Source organism: Mesoplodon bidens (genome assembly GCF_964165515.1).
Source record: "Mesoplodon bidens genome assembly, chromosome: 2".
NCBI lineage: Eukaryota > Metazoa > Chordata > Mammalia > Artiodactyla > Ziphiidae > Mesoplodon > Mesoplodon bidens.
In genome coordinates this window covers 146,650,700-146,670,658 of record NC_138177.1, presented here as the reverse complement: position 1 = coordinate 146,670,658, position 19,959 = coordinate 146,650,700, and the positions used below count along the sequence as shown (strand labels likewise).

Genomic DNA, 19,959 nt, shown 5'->3' with positions numbered 1-19,959 from the left:
CGGCCATGGCTCACAGGCCCAGCCGCTCCGCGGCATGTGGGATCTTCCCGGACCCGGGCACGAACCCGCGTTCCCTGCATCGGCAGGCGGACTCTCAACCACTGCGCCACCAGGGAAGCCCCCATCAGACTTTTTTAAAAATAAATTTATTTATTTATTTTTGGTTGTCTTGGGTCTTCGTTTCTGTGCGAGGGCTTTCTCCAGTTGCGGCGAGCAGGGGCCACTCTTCATCGCAGTGCGCGAGCCTCTCACTGTCGTGGCCTCTCCCGTTGCGGAGCACAGGCTCCAGACATGCAGGCTCAGCGGCCATGGCTCATGGGCCCAGCCGCTCCGCGGCATGTGGGATCTTCCTGGACCGGGGCACGAACCCATGTCCCCTGCATTGGCAGGTGGATTCTTAACCACTGCGCCACCAGGGAAGCCCCCCATCAGACTTTTAAATTCTTGCTAATCTGTGTTTTTAGAGTCACCTCGTGTGGTTTGAATGAGCATTTCCCTGATTACAAAGGAAGTTCACCTTTTCGTATGAGTTTTGGCCATTTGGGTTTCCTTCTTATGAACTGCTATTTAAGTCTTTTGGCCATTTGTCTAGTGGGCTGAGATGCTGGATGTCTTTCACTTGCCCCTCCAGATCCACTCACAACTTCTTCACTCTGCTCTATGTCCTTGGGGACGACCCAGATAGATTGCAGCCATGGGTTCCCTGATCCTCTGACTTCAGCACTGGAGCACTGGAGAGCACTGGAGGGAGAGACAGAGGGAGGGAGGGAAGGAGGGAGGAAAGGGGGGAGGTGTGGGGGGTTGGGTATTTAGTTCCTCAATTCTCTCTCTGCTGAGTCATGAGGGGCTGACTGTATCCTTTGATCCAAGGTCACAGCTCCTGGCAGGCAGCTCTCTCCAACAGCTCTTTCTGTTTCTGAGTTCTAGGAACTGTTACCTCTCCTTGTCCTTTTAGACTTAGAGGGCTAATCTTGTGATACCCCTACACAATACTCTCAGCTTTGTAGATTGTCTATTTATAAGGCTTTTCACGAATTTGCCAACATGACTTTGCCAGCTGTTTTCTGATACAGTTGATTATCATTTTGTAATTAATTTTCAGGAGTCCTTTATTGTGTTTGGGATATACTCCTTTGTTGGTTATATGTGTATAAGTATCTTCTCCCACTCAAATCACTTTCTTCATAGTGGCTTAAAAAATTTTTTTTATCGTAAAATAAAATGCAGGTATAGAAAATCACATGAAACAAAGAATCACTTAATGGATTGTTTTAAGGCAGACACCCTTGTAAATACCAGTTGATGTCAAGTAATAGAACTTCGCCAGCTAACTCAAAAGCCCTCCATGTACACCATCCCAATCACAGCCTCCTCTTTCCCTCTCAAAGTAACCATTATCTTTCTTTTTTATAGTTTTTCACTCCTTTGCATTTCTTCAGAGGTTTATCATTTAGGGTGAATCCCTAAATAATTCAGATTAGTTTTGCCTGTTTTACGTGTTTCGCGAGTCTCTTCAAACTAAAATTTCTCCCTCTGCCCCCACCTTTTGACTTGCAATTTATTTGTGGAAGAACCTAGGTTATTTGGCTTTTAGGTGACCTAAGTCTGGATTTTTACCTGCTTCCTCATGGTACAAGTTAATATGTTCCTCTGTCCACTGTATTTCATGAAAATTGGTAGTTGAATCTAGAGGCTTGATCAAATTCAGGTTAATTAAAAAAAAAAAAAAATATATATATATATATAAAACAGAAGGTAGATAATGTCTAATTTTCTCTTTTTGGTGTTAGCACATTCCCTAGTTTGCACAGGAAGGGCAGGTTAAATTTTTCATTCTTTCCCTCTATTTACCAGTTTTTGAGATAATGAGTTTTCTAAGATAATGAGATTTCCTATCTTTCTACAAAACTGAACTAATTTTTTTTATGAACTAATAATGTATTTAAACATACTTGGTGTTTTCCAGCCAGTATAGTTGTTATTATCTTAAGTGAAGCCCATTCATGAGGGTTCCAGCCTCATGACCTCAGCACCTCCCAAGGCCCCACCTCCTAATATTAGTCTGCTGGGCATTAGGCTTCAACACATGAATCTGGGGGGATGCAAACATTCAATCTGTAGCAGATGATATGATTTATGATTTTTTAAAAAGAGCACTTTGGGGAAGATGGACTGCAGGGGAATGAAGGTGAAAGCAGGATTCTTAGGGGAAGGTGTTGCATTCACACAGGTTGGAGATGGTGGTGGCTTGCTCTGAAGTGGCTGTAGAGGAGACGGAGAGAGGTGGATGGATTTCGGGTGTATTTTGTAGGACTGTTAATGTATTAGATACGAGGGTTCAAAAGGGAAGTATCAAGATTAACAACAAAATATTTGGCCTGGGAAACCAGATGGCATTGCCTTTTGCATGGATAAGAAAGACAGAGGAGGTGATTTGGGGCAGGGACAAAAAAATTCCTGGAAATCAAAAATTCTGTGTAAGTCTGAGATAGCTGGTGATCCACTGACTATATGAATCTGAATTTCTGGGGATAGTCTTAGGCTAGAGATGAGAATATGGAATTGGCACAATTCATGGGTTTGAAAGCTGGGGAACATCTAGATGGTTGGAGGTGTTATCATGGTGTCAGAGTGCTTGGGCTTTGAAGCCAGACTGAAGTATGTTTGAATCCTCCCTTTACCACTTACTAGCGTTGTGGCCCTGGGCATGTTACTTTTCGTGTCTCCGACTCCTCATCTACAAAATGGGGACTGTATACCTTCCTCTCAGGGTTGTTGGGAAGATTAAGAATGCATGTAGGGCTTCCCTGGTGGCACAGTTGTTAAGAATCCACCTGCCAATGCAGAGGACACAGGTTCAAGCCCTGGTCCGGGAGGATCCCACATGCCGCAGAGCAACTAAACCCATCAGCCACAATTGCTCAGCCTGCACTCTAGAGCCCGCGAGCCACAACTACTGAGCCTGTTAGCCACAACTACGGAGGCCCATGCTCCTAGAACCCGTGCTCCGCAACAAGAGAAGCCACCACAATGAGAAGCCCGTGCACTGCAACGAAGAGTAGCCCCACTCTCCACAACTAGGGAAAGCCTGTGCGCAGCAACAAAGACCCAACGCAGCCAAAAAGAAAATAAATAAGATAAATAAATGTATTTTTTAAAAAAAGAATGCATGTAAATCTCCTGGCATTAGTAGTAGTAGATGGAGGCATTGGCACCATCACTCACCTGGTGAAAGCTACTTGAATTATAACCATAGAGCCTACAAGTAAGTAAACATGCTAGTTTTTTTTTTCTTTTGCCGTACGCGGGCCTCTCACTGTTGTGGCCTCTCCCGTTGCGGAGCACAGGCTCTGGACGCGCAGGCTCAGCAGCCATGGCTCACGGGCCCAGCCGCTCCACGGCATGTGGGATCTTCCCGGACCGGGGCACGAACCCGTGTCCCCTGCATCGGCAAGCGGACTCCCAACCACTGCGCCACCAGGGAAGCCCAACATGCTAGTTTTTCAAACTCAAATTTTTGAAATATTAACTCATTTTCCATACTACCAAAATAAAATCTAGATAAATGCTTACACAGGCCTGGCAGGGTGTAGGAATCGGTGTAGATAGCTACCACTTAAGAACGGTTCTGTGCAGCTAATTCACAGTTACTTTCTGGTGGTTGGTAAAGCTATAAAATATTGACAGGAGAGAACACAGGGGAGAACAGGTCTTATAGACTAAACATGGATTTTGAAGTCAGCCAGACCAGGGTTCAATCTCCAGTTTGCTTGACCTTACCCTTAAATGTGAATTTCAGTCAGCTGGGAAGGGCTGCAGAAATACTGACTTCCTATTGGTAACCTCCTTGGCATGACCAGCCTATATCAGCCCCTTCAGGAGCCACATATTTATTAAATATGTCAACTGGCATCTTTGTCATTTTTACTCTAATGCAGCTCGTCAGAATCTTAGCATTGAGGAGCCCTTGAATTTGAAGCTTATGGAGCAATTAAACTTCCTCCTGGGAGCATCCAGACCTGGAGATTGTCAGTGCATAGAGATAAGCAACTGTGTATTCATCTCCCTCTTGCCAGAAAAATGGACTGCTCCAGAGTTCATCAAGGACTTATATTTATTTCAATGAGCTGTAGGTACATTGCATTCTATGTAATTAATCTAGAAAACTACTCAGCTAATAAACTCAAGGAACCGGCCCATCTTCTATTGATTTCCTTTAATTAGCTATATCATCAGGAGAGCACTGAATGTCTGCCTGACGGGAGTCCTACCCATCTGATGGGAACGGTCAGTAACGCTGAACCAACCTTGGCCTTGCTGATAAGCAAGGTGCTGACACATCCATGCTGTCGTGTCTTGACAGTGTTTTGAGTCAGATGTGGCAGAGAGCATTATTCCCATCAGATCCTGGAGCTCAGAGAGATGAAGTGACTTGCCCAAGGTCACAGGGAGTTTTCGTGTATCTGTAAAGCCGGGTCATTAAAGGTATGGGCTCTAGACTTACGCACATCTGTGTTCAAATCCCAGCTCTGGGGTTTCCCTGGTGGCGCAGTGGTTGAGAGTCCGCCTGCCGATGCAGGGGACACGGGTTCGTGCCCCGGTCCGGGAAGATTCCACATGCCGCAGAGCAGCTGGGCCCATGAGCCATGGCCGCTGAGCCTGCGCGTCCGGAGCCTGTGCTCCGCAACGGGAGAGGCCACAACAGTGAGAGGCCCACGTACCGCAAAAAAAAAATCCCAGCTCTGATGGTTACTAGCTCTGTGACAGACCTTAGTGACCCCGGTCAGCACCCACCCCTACCCCCTTGCCCTCATCATTACAGGGAATGCTGCCCAACTTCTGACTGCCAGCACCTGCATTTATGTGGCCTCCAGAGACTGCTTTGCCCCCTCCCCCAGCAGCCTAGAAGTGACAGGGAATTCAGGCTCCTTGGGAGCAGCCTCAACCAAGACTGACTGGAGCTGGTGAAAAATACCCAGCTCTCTCATCCCTGGAGTGGGATAATCCTGAGACATGAGTACACTAGCTCCCCGAGCTTCCCCAGCAGGGTTAGGCTCTGGCTACCCACGATGGCAACTTGCTTGCTAATGACCATTTCATTGGCTGCCTGCCCTCCTCATCTCATTTTCCATTTCTCTACTGTTTTTTCTTGAGATCCCTTCTTAAAGGAATCCCTTGCACTTGAGTCCTTACCCCAGGGCCTGTTTTAGGGTAACCTGAACTAAGTAACCTTTAACAAATCATTTAGCTCCTCTCAGATCCTCAGTTTCCTAATCTGTAAAAAAGGAATCTGTTTAGTACTCACCTCATAGGTTTGTAGGGAAGCTTAAAGGACACATTGCATATGAAGGGTTTTACACATGTGTGTTCACAACAGCAAAATTTTAACATTAAAAAAATGGGAAATGACCTAAATGTCTAACAAGAGGGAATGCGAAAATAAATTAGGTTTTACCCATATGATAGAATATCACATAACCAGTAAAAATTATTTTCAATGAATATTCAACGACATGGAGAACTGTATATGAAAATTATATATTACACAATCCAACTGGGGAGCTCAATGGGGGGAAATGTCTAAAATTGTTAATATAAAATTATCTAAATGTTGTTAAAATATATTTAAAATACATTGAGTTATCTATCTCTTGGTGGTGGTAAGTTATTTTCTATAGGCTTTTTCCTATTTTTCAAATGTCAAAGTTTTCCAAACAATCAGTATTATGTTCATAATCAGGATAAAGGAAATGTTACTTGTAGAAACTGATCAAGATTTCAACTATAATAAAAAATAAAGATGCCTACAAAATGTATAATATCCTAACACTTTGTTTTTATTTTCCTTTTCCCTGGTCAAATGCACTAATTGCTAAAAGGAAATTCGGCTTTCATGCAATATCAAAGTGGACAGTAAGTAAGGGCAAGGCTGTGCAAAGGCCTAAGGAGTGTCTAAATCTGAGGTCCTTTGAGTCCAAGCTTCAGGCTACTGCTCTTCCCTGCCACCACCCTCCACACACACACATGCAGTCTCTCCCTCTTTTGATCCTGCCCTAAGACTACTTTTCTTCACAATTTCATTTCAGCCACTCTTCTGGCTCCCATTTGTGGTGTGGATTCCAAGCTGAAGTATCAGGTTGAGGCAACTTCGTCAACAGGCCCAGCATCGATGGTGACCCATTTGGTGCAGCTCGCTTGACCCAGTTCTAGATTTATTTCTTCTGAGGACTCCTTGACCTACCTGCCCATGCCCCATGCTGATCACCCCGGTACATCAAACTCTATCTGCATCCCACCACCCCCAGCCTCCATTTACCCGCTACATTGTAGGTAGAAATTACTCTTACAAAGGAGAAAGTCCCTCTATCCACCCATATGCCCTGCTATCCATCCATCTATCCATACATACATACATACTTATATACATACATCCTTCCACTCAGCACATAATCACTGGGTATGCAATGCTGTGCAGACACTCGTTAGATTCTTGGGATACAGAGCTGACTCAGACACTGTCCCTATCAAACTTACCAGCCATGGGACAGCAAAGTCAATGCACTCAGGCCTCACTCGACCCTCTTGTGCCCATGTGTGGCAGATGCCTGTGTTGTCTGCTTCACATCTCCTCAGTTCACCTGATTTCAGCACAGCCGTGGTGGACAGTTCCATGCACTTGGAACGGGACCAGGGATCAGCCTTACAGAGGAGCAGCTAGGCAGTGAAGGAGAATTTACACCCAAAGGGGCAACCCTCAGTTGTTTCCCTGTCTTCTAGGGAGACAGCTCTGGGGAGTGCTTTTATACCAGTTCCAAGAAAGTTCCTGGAGGGATTGAGGCCCTTTCCCCTCAGTGGTAATTAGCTCATTAATACACACTTTACTGGGTTTTCTCCCTGTTCTGTCTCACTTTCGCCTCTCCCTTACATCTACTTCCAGGTATCACCTGGTGAATAAGCTGCTTGCTCTCAGTTTCTTGTCCAGGTCTCTGTTTTTGAAAGAACCCAAACTAAGATACCATGGCAGGCATTATGAATGGAAGGAAGGAAGGAAGGAAGGAAGGAAGGAAGGAAGGAAGGGAGGAAGGAAGGGAGGGAGGAAGGGAGGAAAGAAGAAAGAAAGAAAGAGAGAGAGAGAAAGGGAAAGAAAGGAAGATTGATGGTATTATAGTGAGAGGAGAGAAGGACACTGTTGGAGGTGGACGAATGACCACCTGCTGTTGATGAAGGAAGACCCTGTCACCTCAGTATCCATTCACAATGAGGGACTGTAGCTTCTCTTGTGTGTGCCAGCCTGTTGGCTGGACTGATTACCTTAGAAATACTAAGCCTAAGAGTCATGTGAATGTGACTAATAATAATAGTTACCTTTGAAGGACACTTCCACTTGCCAGGGACTTTATTTACATCATGTCATTTATTCTCCACAAACCTCCTGTGACCCAGACACTACTTAACCACATTTTATAAGTGAGGAACCTGCAGTTCATAGAGGTGGCTCAAGGTCACACAATGGCAGAGCAGATCTCAGCTGGGTCTGTCAGATGCCAGAGTCCATAGTCCTGTGCTCCCCTCTCTATATGAGTCTATTACAGCATCCAGTCAGGGTCCCAATTCTCCAGCTGCTTGGCAAGCAATTTATAGCACATGCTCTTGAAATGCAGGTGTGCATTCTAGGGCAGCCTTAGTAGGGCTGTGCAGTGAAGTGCAGTAAATAAAGCACAAGTCCATTTGTTACTCACCGTTAACCAACACTTAAGATAAAACATTGCTTTATTTATTCTCTCTGGCAGCTCAAACACGCTCCATGGTATCTATTACATGGTGATGTTAGTTAAATCCACAGCATTGCACCTTCTGTATGCAAGGTTCGCCGTGTCACCCGCTGGTCTCATCTCTCCAGAGGCCTCTGGTTCAGCATCAGTTCTGAGGACAGAAAGAATCTTTGGGAGGCCCGCCTCACCACCAGTGTTGCTGAGTTGAGTATGAAAGTTTACTACCTACACATCCTGCCCAAGCATTGGTCTAGAAACCTGACATGGTTTTCAAGGTCGATATGAGATCATCTTTCAGGGTGGGCCACTGGGTTGGAGGGGTCCTAGAACTCCCCAAATGGCAGAATTGTAGGAGCCTTTAGGGATTGCCTAATTCAACAGGCTCATTTTATAGATGTGCGAACTGAGGTTGGGAGAGGGAGACTTACTTTTCTAAAGTTGCATAAATGCTAGTAGACTGGGATTTGATTCCAGGTATTTTTGCTTCCAGTTCAAGCTCTTTCTAATGGATCATTTCGAGACCCCCTTGCCCTCACCCCCCTCCACTTGTGTGGTTGTAGAATGGATGCATGTGGAGAAGGCTAGTTCCTTCTCCCCACTAAGTCCATTTCCCCTGAAGTTCCTTAAAGCAATCCCATGGATTAGGCAGAACACTCCTTTTTAATTCCATTCTGCAGGGGAGATTGAGTTTCAGAGGGAAGAAGACAGCAGCTGAATCAGGCTTAAATCCAAGCCTCTGAGTTAGCACTCTTTCTAATAATCACATGGTCTCCTTAAGGATGAATGAATGAGTGAACAGAAGAAGGAATGAATGGATGCTAAATGTGCTAAAGAATGAATTTAGCTATGCACAATGAATAAGGCTTAACATTTGAAAGTCCCCATCCTGTGTATCTGCATTTCAGCAAAGTCAACGTCTCAGGGCCCCTGGAGCTGCTCCGTGGAGCAACGAAGTGTATATTCACAGTGGCGCACTCTCCACTTCCAAACACCGACCAGGACTCAGCCTACTTTAGAGCAGGTCCTCAGTGAGTGCATCTAAAATTGAACAGAAGAGAACGTTCTGGAATCGTGGCTCTGAGCCATTCAGTTCCCCAGGAGCAGCTTGGAGAGGAATTGGGGTATTAAGGACATTTAGGTCATTTCCCATTTTTTTAATGTTAAAATTTTGCTGTTCCCAACACTACGCCACAGTTGTGTTTTCAACCTTCAGTCGAGGCTGGACTGAAGAATGAGAAAGAGAAAAACAGGCAGAAGCACGAAGAAGGCTGAGATACAGGAAAGAGCCGTCAGCACGAGGCCACCTACTGATGGGGTTAGGAAAGGGGCTCTTGGTGAATTTCTTACCCTGAGGGACTGGTCTGGCTGGAACCCGCATCAGCCTTCCCCGGGACTGGGAAAGAGGAGAGGTGGCCCCGACATCCTCTGGGTACAGTCTCTGGGAGGCTGGGCAGAGGGGATGACCCAATAATATGGATGAAATGTCAAGAGATTAGATAGAATTTCAAACAGAAACTTAGCCCAGGACCTCAAACTAGGAGGCAATATAAAAATGTGCTTAGAATCGACAGTGATCTATAATCTAATGCTGAGTTATACAAACATACATTCACAACTACACAAACCCATGTGTCACAAACTCAGATATAAGGAGGTTACTCATAAAAGCCTCACACACAATGCAAATATACCAGTACACACACACACACACACACTCACACACACACACACACACTCATGCACTTACACCCATCACAGTCACTTTACCTTTTCTACATCGCCCATCCCACTCCTTTCTTTTTTTTCTCTCCCATGAATGCTCTTAGCCTTAAAGTTTGACAGCTTTCTATATGGGCCTGTAAGCTAGGTTTGCTCTACTTTTCCCAGAAATTTAAGGAGTTGCCCTTATTTATGAACTTCTGGAGGGAAGAGGGTGTGGGAAGATGGAAGGAGGGACATGAGCCTCGCAGAAATGTTCTGCTTAGAGCAGGCATCTCATCTTCGGGCCCATCATCATCATTATCATCAGCAGCTGCAGCAGCGGCAATACCTGCCAATTCTCAGTGAATGGTTATTTTCTGCAGGGCCTTTGTCTGGGCCCCGGGACCTGAGCAATGAGTAAGACTGGTTTTGCCATCTCTAATCCTCTCACCCCAGGAACAAGGCAAAGTAGAGCGGGGAAGATGGAGCTGATAAACAGGAGAAGTGAAATACCAAAGCCATTGCTAAGGGCCCGTGAAAGGTTTAGACAATAGTTCTCTAGAAGCTCAGAGGATGAGTTAGCACTGAGGGCTGGGAGGTCAGGGAAGACTTCCTGGAGGAGGGGACTTGAAGGACAGGTAGAAATCAGGGCAGCAGACAGAAATGAGAAGTGGCTGGCAAACACAGGTGTTTAATACATTTCGCTGGATGAATTAACAACAGAACAATCCAGGTCAAAGGCAAGGCATGGACCAGGTAGGGGACCTTTATGAGGTCTCAGAAAGAGGGGAGAAAATACTGGGAAAGACTTGTCAAAATACTGTACTTTCCCAGTTATCCTCTCTTTGTATCCTCACAATACTCTTGAGAGTAGGTTGGTTGAAGATTATGTCCCCATTTTAAAGAGTAAGAACCGGAAACCAGCCGAAGCTCTGGGGTAACTCCAGACAGGGCAAGAGGTTTTTTTTTTTTTTTTTTTTTTTTTTTTAATGTCATACAGCCAGGCAGTATCAGAGCTGGGAGCAGAAGCCTGTATCCCAGTGGCTACATTTTTAAATCCTTCTCCCTTTACAATTTGAATCCTGTGGGCAGGAAGTGGCTTGGAGTGGAGGAAGAGGAAGTCTGTAGGATACTTAGTGGGGAAACTCCCTCTAGCATCTGCTTTTTAATGCAGGAGGTGGGTTAACAGAGGCCTCCCCTGCATTACTCTATCCTGACCTCCTGGCAAAACCTCCCATCTTGTCGTTAGAACTCTAAGGGTAGTGCCAGCTCTGCCTGTAAGACAATCGTTTCTCAGCAGTTGTTTCAAAGGCAGAGACTCAGGCACGGAGGACGCGCAGGGACAGACATCTAGCTGCAGAGGAGAACGCCTAGAGCCAGGCTCAGGGGAATAAGGCAAAATGAGGTCGTACACAGGAACAAAGATGAACCCGTGAGCTCCCTGAGGCAGAGGATTTTTATAACCAGCATTACATGTGTATCGTTTGTCAGTCTTAGGATTGTACACATAAAGGCAGAGGGGAAAATGGAAAGAATGGAAGCACTGGGGGTCTGGTGACAACCAGGCTCCTCTACTTAGGAGCTGTGTGACTTTGGACAGGTTCCTTAACCTCTCTGAGCTTCTGTTTCCTTCTCAGGGAGCAACACCTGCTTCATAGGGTTGCTGTGAGGATTACATGTAAAACAAAGCAACCTGGAGTGCAGGGCCTGGAGCTGAGCAGGCACTCAGCTGGGGCAGAGCAGCAGCAGCAGCAGCAGTAGTAATGGTAGTAGTCGTAGTAGAAGATTAGCAGTAATAGTAGCAGCAATAGTAGCAGCAACACCAACAGGAATAGCGGTAGCAGTAATAGTAGTAGTAGCAGTGGTAGTAGCAGATTAATAATAATAGTAGTAGCAGTAGCAGCGTCAGCACCAATAGTGATAGTGGAAGCAGTAGTAGTAGCAGCAGAAATAGTAGTAGCAGTCATAGCGGCACCAATAGTAGTAGTGGTAGCAGCAGTAGTAGTAGTAGTGGTGCTGACAGTGCTGGTGGTGGCGGTAGCAGTAGTAGCAGCAGTAGAAGTAGTAGTAGCGGCACCAGCAGTAGTAGCAGTAGCCACAGAAGCAGCAACGATAGTTGTTTTTATGGTTATGAGAAGAATGATCTAATTGCCTTGGGCTCTAAAAGTGAATTTGGCCTTCAGGAAAAGACTGGAGATGAAGTATTGGGTTGGCCAAAAAGTTCGTTTGGGTTTTCCTTATATTGCCATTATTCTACTTCATAAAAATAGTCTGAGCAAAATTCACTGAGCTTAATCCTTTGGAGCTACGATAAATCAAAAAAACTTTTTGGCCAACCCAATGAATCTATCTCCTCCATCTGTCCTTTGAGAGTGGAGCCTTGAAGACCACCCAGGACTTCCGACCGCAAGTCCAAAGCCCTCTACCATGCATGCTGCCTTGCATGTGGAGTTGGAATTTAGTTCTGGAGGTAAGGGGACCTATGGATGAAGTCTGAGCAGTGGAATGTCTCAGAGAGGTCAGTGCTTTGGGAAGATAGATCTGTGATTAGGATCCAGTTATTAGGATAAGCTCAGAATGGAATTTTGGATTTAAGATTTGTCCATTCTTTTGTTCTGTTACATTAACTGAGTGCCTCTGATATGTCTGGAGCTGTGTTGGGTGCCATGAGAGGTATGGAGATGAATAATACCTAGTTTCTGCTCTCAGAACTTAAATGATAATGAAGGAGGTGACTATGATCTCAGTGAAGTAATTGATAAATAGATAAATCAGCAAAGTGCTAGGGGACACAGGAAAAGGAAGCAATTCATTACAACTCTGCGACTGGGGAGGATGACGTGGAGTTGGAATATCTGAGCTGAGTCTTGAAGGATGAGAAGGATTTTCTTTAGTTAAGAAGAGTGGAGATGGTAGATGGATATGAGAAATGCTGAGCAAGCAGAGCCAGCAGGATGTGGCAACTGATCGGCAGGGAGGTGAGAAAGACACAAAAGTGGCATGATAGCCAAGCTCCTGGCTCGGACGATTGACTGAAAGAGGTGCCATAAACATGGGGTCATGTTTTATAGAGATCGTGGACGCTCCTTTGGAGAGAGGGAGAATAGATTAGAGGAGAGCATCGGAAGGCAGGGAGGTCAAGGAGGGGCTGTTCCAGCAACCCAGGCAGGACATGATGGTGGGAGTGAAGTGGAGGAAGAGCATGGAAAAGGCAGAGGAAGGAAAATGCACAAAAACCCTGCCAATAAGTATTATGTCCCCATTTTAAAGATGAGGAAAGTAAACTCTGCAGGACAACAATAACAAGCGGTGGAGTTGACATGAAAACTCAGGACTATCAGACTCCAAAGTCATGCCATTATACTGCTCGAAGGTAGACGCATCACAGAGGCAGAAGCAATGAGCCTTGGTGACTGGCCGGCTGTGCGGAGAGAGGAAGGGATGGGAGTTAAGACAAGGGCAAGGTTTCCAGCCTGGGCAACGAAGCGGGAAAAGAGGACACTAACCAAGACAGCTGGTGACAGAGAGAGAAGCAGGTTTGGATTTAAGGCTGACATGGGGGCAGCCAAAAGGAAACCTGAGGTCTTTGGGGAACAATTGCATTTTAAGCATGAAGGAGTTAAAACAGGTGTCATAGGAATGTCTTCCTGAATTGGTCAGCTTAGTGGTGAGGTTTGGGGTTGATCACAGAGGTAGTGGGATGTGGCAGAGTCAAGCGTGTACCCAGGTCCTGTTCTAGTTATTTACGAGCTGTGGACTATGGGCAAGGGACTTAATACACCGATACCAGTTTCTTCTTTCTGCAAAATGGGGAAAATAAGCCCTGTCCAGCATGCACCCTGAGTTTGATGAGAGCACATAGAGTTAATACAGGTGAGAGTGCTGCAGGGAAGTCCTGAGTTTCAGCTAGCAGAGTGTATTGGTATGATAACTTCACAGAGATGACCCTGGAGACATTGTAGGGTCAAAAATAGCAGAGAAAGAGCCTCTTATAAATCTTACTAAGATTTGTTTGTTGTTATTTTAATAAAACTGGTATCTCGCAGAACCTCTACGCCCCTCTCTTTTTAGTCTTGTCAGTTCTGCCTCAATTCAGTCTAGGAGAACATTGTGTCCAGCACTGTCTTCCCACCTGTTCTGAGCCCCCAGCTTACAAAGACACTGATCCCTCTGTGTGACTGTCATTTTGCTAGATGCTTCTCTCATTCCTGTCCTCGGGGCGGGGGGGGGGAGGCGTTTATACTTCTCTCTGCACTTCATTTGGGAGTAAGAAAAGCTTTGGCTTCAAGGAAAGGGGTTTCTAATCCTGGCAAGTTAAAGGTAGAGGTTGGGGAGAGAGTTCTACTCTATGCCAGGTATTTTAGAGATGTTGTTATATTTTGAAAACAGCTTTATTGAGGTATAATAGATATACAAAAACCTGTATATATTTAACGTTTACAATTTGACAAGTTTGGTCATAGGCAGGTTAGGTATCTGCCTATGTTGCCATCATCATAGTCAAGGTAACAGACATATCCATCACCTCCAAACATTTCCTTGTTTTTCTTCTGTCTTTTTTTTGTTTTGTTTTTTGTTTTTGTTGTTGTTATAAGAACACTTAACATGAGATCTACCCTCTTTACAAATGTTTCAGTGCACAATACATTACTAACTAGAGGCACTGTGTTGTACATAGATGTCATTATATTTACTTTTCACAATAACTGTGAGAGGTAGGTATTATCATTCCCATTTTACAGATGTGGATCCTGAAGCTTAAAGAGGTTAAATTCTTTGCCCAAAGCCATACAGCTAGTTAATGGAAGAGCTAGGATTCACATTTCAGTTTACCTGAGCCTTTCAGCCCAGGCTGTCCCTATTATGTTATAATGTCTCCCCTATTCTGTCTGTCCTGGTACCCCAGTGGCTGAGCTGAGCCATAAGGGAAAGAACCTCTAATCTTGGTGCCCTTAAAGTGCTCAGGAGGCAGGACTCAAAGAAAATATCTGAACAAAAATTGAGGGACACAGTGGGCTCAGCTCACACACTGAGGAGGGAATGATACAACACTTGAACTAGATTAGCTTCCTGGGGTCAGTAACCCAGAAGGTGCCAGGATGGGCCCGGTAACAACTACCTTGCTGAGCTTTCAGGAATTCTGGAAGATCTAGAAGCTTTTGCATGTCAAGTGATAAATGAAACCCTACCCTGTTGGAGTGCCCAGTAGGGACTCAGACAGGTGTGTGGGAATGAGAGATGGGAAGAAGGCAGGGTTTCATCAGCAGGTGCTAACAAGTTCCTGAAATCTTGACACATACACCCAGCCTGGAAACTTACTTTCTGCTTTTTTTTTTTTTTTAAATGGCATCAGTACAGTTTAATAGAACATTGATTTATTGCAAGGTACAACGTACAGTGACATGCCATTCTTTTGTCTGTGTGAGCTTCATTAGTGTGGAGAGCAACTGTTGAATGTTTGCTCTCGTACCTTTATTTCTTCAAAATTCAATCTCTGATTCAGCTTTTTCATATACCTAGCTGCCAGACTGGGTCAGAGCAGGGTTACATCAGTGAGCAACTGTTAGAAGCAAGCATTACACATGAAGAGAGGGTCCAAGAGAAAGGAGGTGAAAACTTAGAAATTCCTCTAGGATTTGGATCAAGTAAGTATAACTAGCCAAACTTTGCAATACATTATGAAAGGATTTGGCCTGATTTTTTCCTGTTTTGGCCTGATTTCACCTGGAAACTAATGGAGAAGCTCCCGTGTAGGGTAGTGGGAAGGGAGCTGGGTTTGAATCCAGGATCTCACTAGCCATATGAATGCAAACAAAGTATTTTACCTTGCGGGGTCTTCATTTTCTCACCTGAGAAATGAGAAAATGATACTTATCACAGGAAGCCGTCGGGAGTATCAAATGAGGCAATGGATGTAAAGGCATCTGGCACAATGCCTGGCACACAGTAAATGTTCAAAAATGTTTATGAATTGAATGGATGCTCTACAAATGTTAATCACTCCAGATTTCCATGCTTGGCACTGCACTCACTACTTAGGAAAATGAGTTGGGGTCCTCTTAGGCAAGTTTCAGGTGTGTCATTGAATTACAGTGAAAGGACAAAAGCTCATCCTGTGCCCCTCCCCCATTCAGAGGCAACTGGGAGAGTAGCTGAGGGCCTCCTGCTGCTGCAGCAGAAGCAGCAGCAGCAAAGCAAACATCATCAGAGGCAGGTGACCCAGCCTCTACTGTGGGCTTCAGCACGAAGAATCTGGGTGGCCTCCGGCTTGTGGCTTCTCTGCCACAGCTGTCTCTGAGCCTGTGGACTAATGCAGAGCAAAACTGGCACTGTTTCTGGAGATTTGTGTGAGAGCCAGGTAGAGGCCCAGCGTGTCCCTTCACTCTCCTCCCCTCCTTTTTGCATAGTTGTCTCACTCTCCTTAGTACACTGGTTTGGTAGCCGGTTCTACCCACTGTGGCTCTACCCTGAGAAGGAAGAGAGCAGACAAGAAGAGAGGCTAGAGCGCCCCCTGCTGGGGCTGGGTGGGCTGGTAGCTTCTAGCCAGTTCACCTGCCGGCTTGGTGCTGTCCTCCATCTCAGTGCTGAAACTCTTCCCCTCTAACCTGAGACCATTAGGTATAACCTGGCCTAAGAAAGCTAGGGAGCTGCTGATCAGGCTGAGGCCACAGGGAAGTCCACTGGCAACCGCTGGCCCCTTACCCTTAGCCTCCCTGCTTTGCCAATGTGGAGAAGCAGACATCCCTTTTGCAAACACATCCTACAGTCTGCCTTATAGCCATGTATTTTTCCCTCATAAGGATTGCTGAATGTTAGCAGGGTCCATGTTCTGTAACTCAGAGACATTTAATGTCACTTGTTTAGTGTTAAATGTTACTTTTTGTATTGTACACTCCATTGTCTGACATCAGGAATGTACCTCCCATCTCATGTCATTTCTCTCCAGAGTTATAGAATAGGAGGTGAGGCCACTGAGCATCCAGCATCCCCCTAGAGTTCCTCCAGATGCTCAGTCAGATTCTGCTTGCATACCTCTACTGTTGGGGAACTCAGTGTCTCTCAACGGAGCCCATCCAATGGTTGACAACTCTATTCACTAGAAGGTTTTGCTCACGTTTGAGCTGAAATTTGTCTTACTGAGACTACCTCCCTGGATTTGGTTCTTACTTTTGGCAACATAGAACAAGTTTGCTTTTTTGGACAAAAAGAATGTCCAAGATGTTTTCTTCAACTTTTTAGAGATTGCGATCTTGCTTTCCTAGCCCTGCTCCCTCTTATTTTTCATCTCAGGGATAAACAGCTCCATCTTCTCATCTGATTCCAATGGGAAATGATTTGCAGACCCCTCACCATCCTGGTCACACTCCAAATAACAGCTACCATTTATTGAGCACCTTTGCTGGCATTCCCCATACCTAAGTTCATCAAACCCACATAACTACTGTAATGAGGTAGATATAACTATCACCATCTTACAGGAAACTAAGATTCAGAGAGGTTAAATAACTTACCCAAGATCACACAGATATTAAGAGACAGAACCAAGGTTTGAATGCAGAATTAGAACCCAGAGCTGCCTGGCTCCAAAGTTTTGCTCTTCAACCACTAGCATGCCTGAGCTTATAAAGCCTGTGATCTAATTAATCAACGCAGTTTTTAAAAAGTGGGTCTGTAACTGAGGGTATTCTATTGATAAAAAGTTGATGAAAATAAATGATTTTTTATGTCAATGAACATTTGCTAAAATGGGTATCAGTTTACTCCCAGTAAAATGTAAATTGGAAATGTACTATGCCATTATTTAATATGCAGTATAAATCTATAAAATGATCCACCTTAGCACCAAAGAAAAAGGGGGGCCTAGGGCTTCCCTGGTGGCGCAGTGGTTGAGAGTCCGCCTGCCGATGCAGGGGACACGGGTTCGTGCCCCGGTCCGGGAAGATCCCACGTGCCGCAGAGCGGCTGGGCCCGTGAGCCATGGCCACTGAGCCTGCGCGTCCGGAGCCTGTGCTCCGCAATGGGAGAGGCCTCAACAGTGAGAGGCCTGCGTACTGCAAAAAAAAAAAGGGGGGGGCTAAATATGGTCACGTTATGGAAGCCGTGTGACCAGGGGAAAGCAGATCTGGACTATCACCTCTGATTTCATGCGATCTGTCTCTATTTATGCCGTCTCAAGAGATGCTCTCATTTCTGAAAGCTCTGCCACACGGTTGGCTCGTGCTGAGATGGTTGCATTGAAATAAACTCCCCAGGACTCTGCAGCAGGAACTGCTGGAAAGTCAAGCCTTGACTGTTCTTCCTTATCTTGATGACAACAGTCCCTGACAGCAAAGTGAGGGTTACACCAAACTGGGTCAACCGGCTTGTTCTTGAGGGAGTGAGAGACCTAGAAGGAAAGGTGCCAAGAACGCCCAGAGGAGCAGAGAAGCTGCATAAAGCACTTTATTTGTGTTCTTCTGGGCAAGAAGAACCCAGGGGAGAAGCTGTATATACAACACAACATTTGTAGCCGATTAACATATGGTTCTTTGTTTTCATTTCTGAAGAGCAATAAGCAAAGGGAGAATAAGCTTTGCTCTCGATTTTTGCAACAAAGTTTGAAAATCTCCAACCCAAAACAAAAGAATGCTAAACTGAAGCTTTGTGCTAAAGGCCCTACCTCCCTTGAGCCTCCCTTCCTCTCCCTATCTCCTAATCCTCATTTCCGGGAGGTCATTTTAATTAGCAGGCTGTCATGGTGACTCAGCCTGCTGCTTCACAGACAGGAAGGGAGCCGACTCCCCTGGACCCATTCATCATGCAAAGGCACTTTACTCTGTAGAAAAATGCACAATATTGAGCTTGCTCCACCTTGGGAATTGTCCCTGCTGTTGTTTTATTTTATCATCCCCACCTGCCTCAGAGTGCATCCTTTTGTCTTTTGCATCTCCTGTCCCTGGCGGTCTGCCTCCTCCCCCCTGTTGCAGATTTTCCATGTCCTTGTCTTCAGTGGTCAGGTTTGATCTCAGACACCAAGATCTAGAGATCTTAACCATGATGGACCTTTTGGAATGTGTGGCTAATACTTTTTGTTTTAGGAGCTAAAGTTTCAATGAAACGACCCAGGTCATTGGGACATAGCTCTCAGAGCAGTTTTCTGAAGTTGCATGCTGGGGTTTAGGGGAGTCAGGGAGCATGCAGATCATAAATTAACCGTATGTCTAAGACCATCGTGATCTCAAAAATTCGGTCCCATTGTTCCCAACAGTGCATTTGTCTTCCCATTGTATGTGTTGCTGCTATTGTTCTGGGTCAGCAAATGTGGACACTGCATTTCTAAAACCGAAAACAACTATAGCCTAGTCTAAAAGGCAAACATCTGTAATAACTGCACAACTTAGAACAGTAAAGGGGCTGGAAAGCACTGACCTGAGAAGGGATGTGTGGGTTTTCTCTTCCTGTGAGGGCCTCTGTGTTGTGGAAAATAGCATCTGTACTCATCTGGTTTGAATCTCCTATTTTGTTCCTAAGCCTGAAGCTGAAGGCTCACAATTGATTTTCCACTGGTAAAAGGGAAAATCGATGATGAAATTTCTCATGTTTTCCCTTCCCCTTCACTAGCTTATACATTATCTCACACCCATTATCTTGGAAACTAGAGGAGGGTGATTAATTTCATGCCCCAGCAGAAAATGCATTCTCCTGCCTCCACAAGACCTCCCCGGACTCCACGTCCTTAAAAAGAGTTTGAAGGGTCTTTGTGGCTCACTGAGCTCTTCTCGCCCCCTTTGCTGTTGGGGTGGCTGCTGGCTGGGCCCCGCAGGAGTGAGCGCTTGTAGGGGGGTGTTTCTTTCCTGCAAAGGGGGAGATAACAGAAAGAGAGAAGAAAGACAGCACATATACACGCTGTACTGCAATCATTTGTGTGCATGTCTATCTCCCCCAACTGGACTGTGACCTCCTAGGAGCAGTGGCCTTGACTTCCTCTTCTCTGCATCCCAGGAACCCAGCCCAGGGCCTGGTTCAAAGCAGGCAGCATGACTCAACGAATGACTGTTAGATGAATGGATGGATACGTTGTATCATTCTGGTTCTGGAGAAAACCTAACTGTCCTATAGTTACAAGTCTTCCACATTTCCAACTTGATTCTAACTCATTCTATCCATTTCACGACGGGATGGGCATGAACCCATAGATGAATTGCAGCTTGGCAGATCCAGGGACCTCACTCCCTTCATAACCATCATGGGCTCCAGAGTTCCCTTTATATTTCTCAGTATAGCCTAATTATGGCATTTCATGGTGGGTCTGTCTCCCCTACAATCTTGGGGGCTCTCTGAAGGCAGAGATGTGTCTAGTTCATTTCTGTATCCCAGCACCCAGCACCCAATGCAATACCTTTAACACTACTCTTCAGCAATTATTCACTGTCTGTTCTGCTCGCACACTAGGCTATGAGCTTCTGATGGGCAGGGACCCAGTTTATCCAGTTTGCATTTTTCCTCA

The 19,959-nt window shown here is 45.4% G+C and overlaps 1 protein-coding gene across 1 annotated transcript in view; it reads right to left on the bottom strand.

Moving 5' to 3' along the window:
* Positions 1-19,188: 19,188 nt before the first annotated feature.
* The window catches only part of AGBL4 (AGBL carboxypeptidase 4), a gene marked incomplete at both ends in the record, with an annotated part of 1,399,565 nt that continues 1,398,794 nt past the window's right edge, over positions 19,189-19,959 (bottom strand). Inside the window, one exon of the mRNA XM_081220343.1 lies at positions 19,189-19,306. Within this exon, the coding sequence (XP_081076469.1) occupies positions 19,189-19,306 (118 nt within the window). The remainder of the gene's footprint in view (positions 19,307-19,959) is intronic.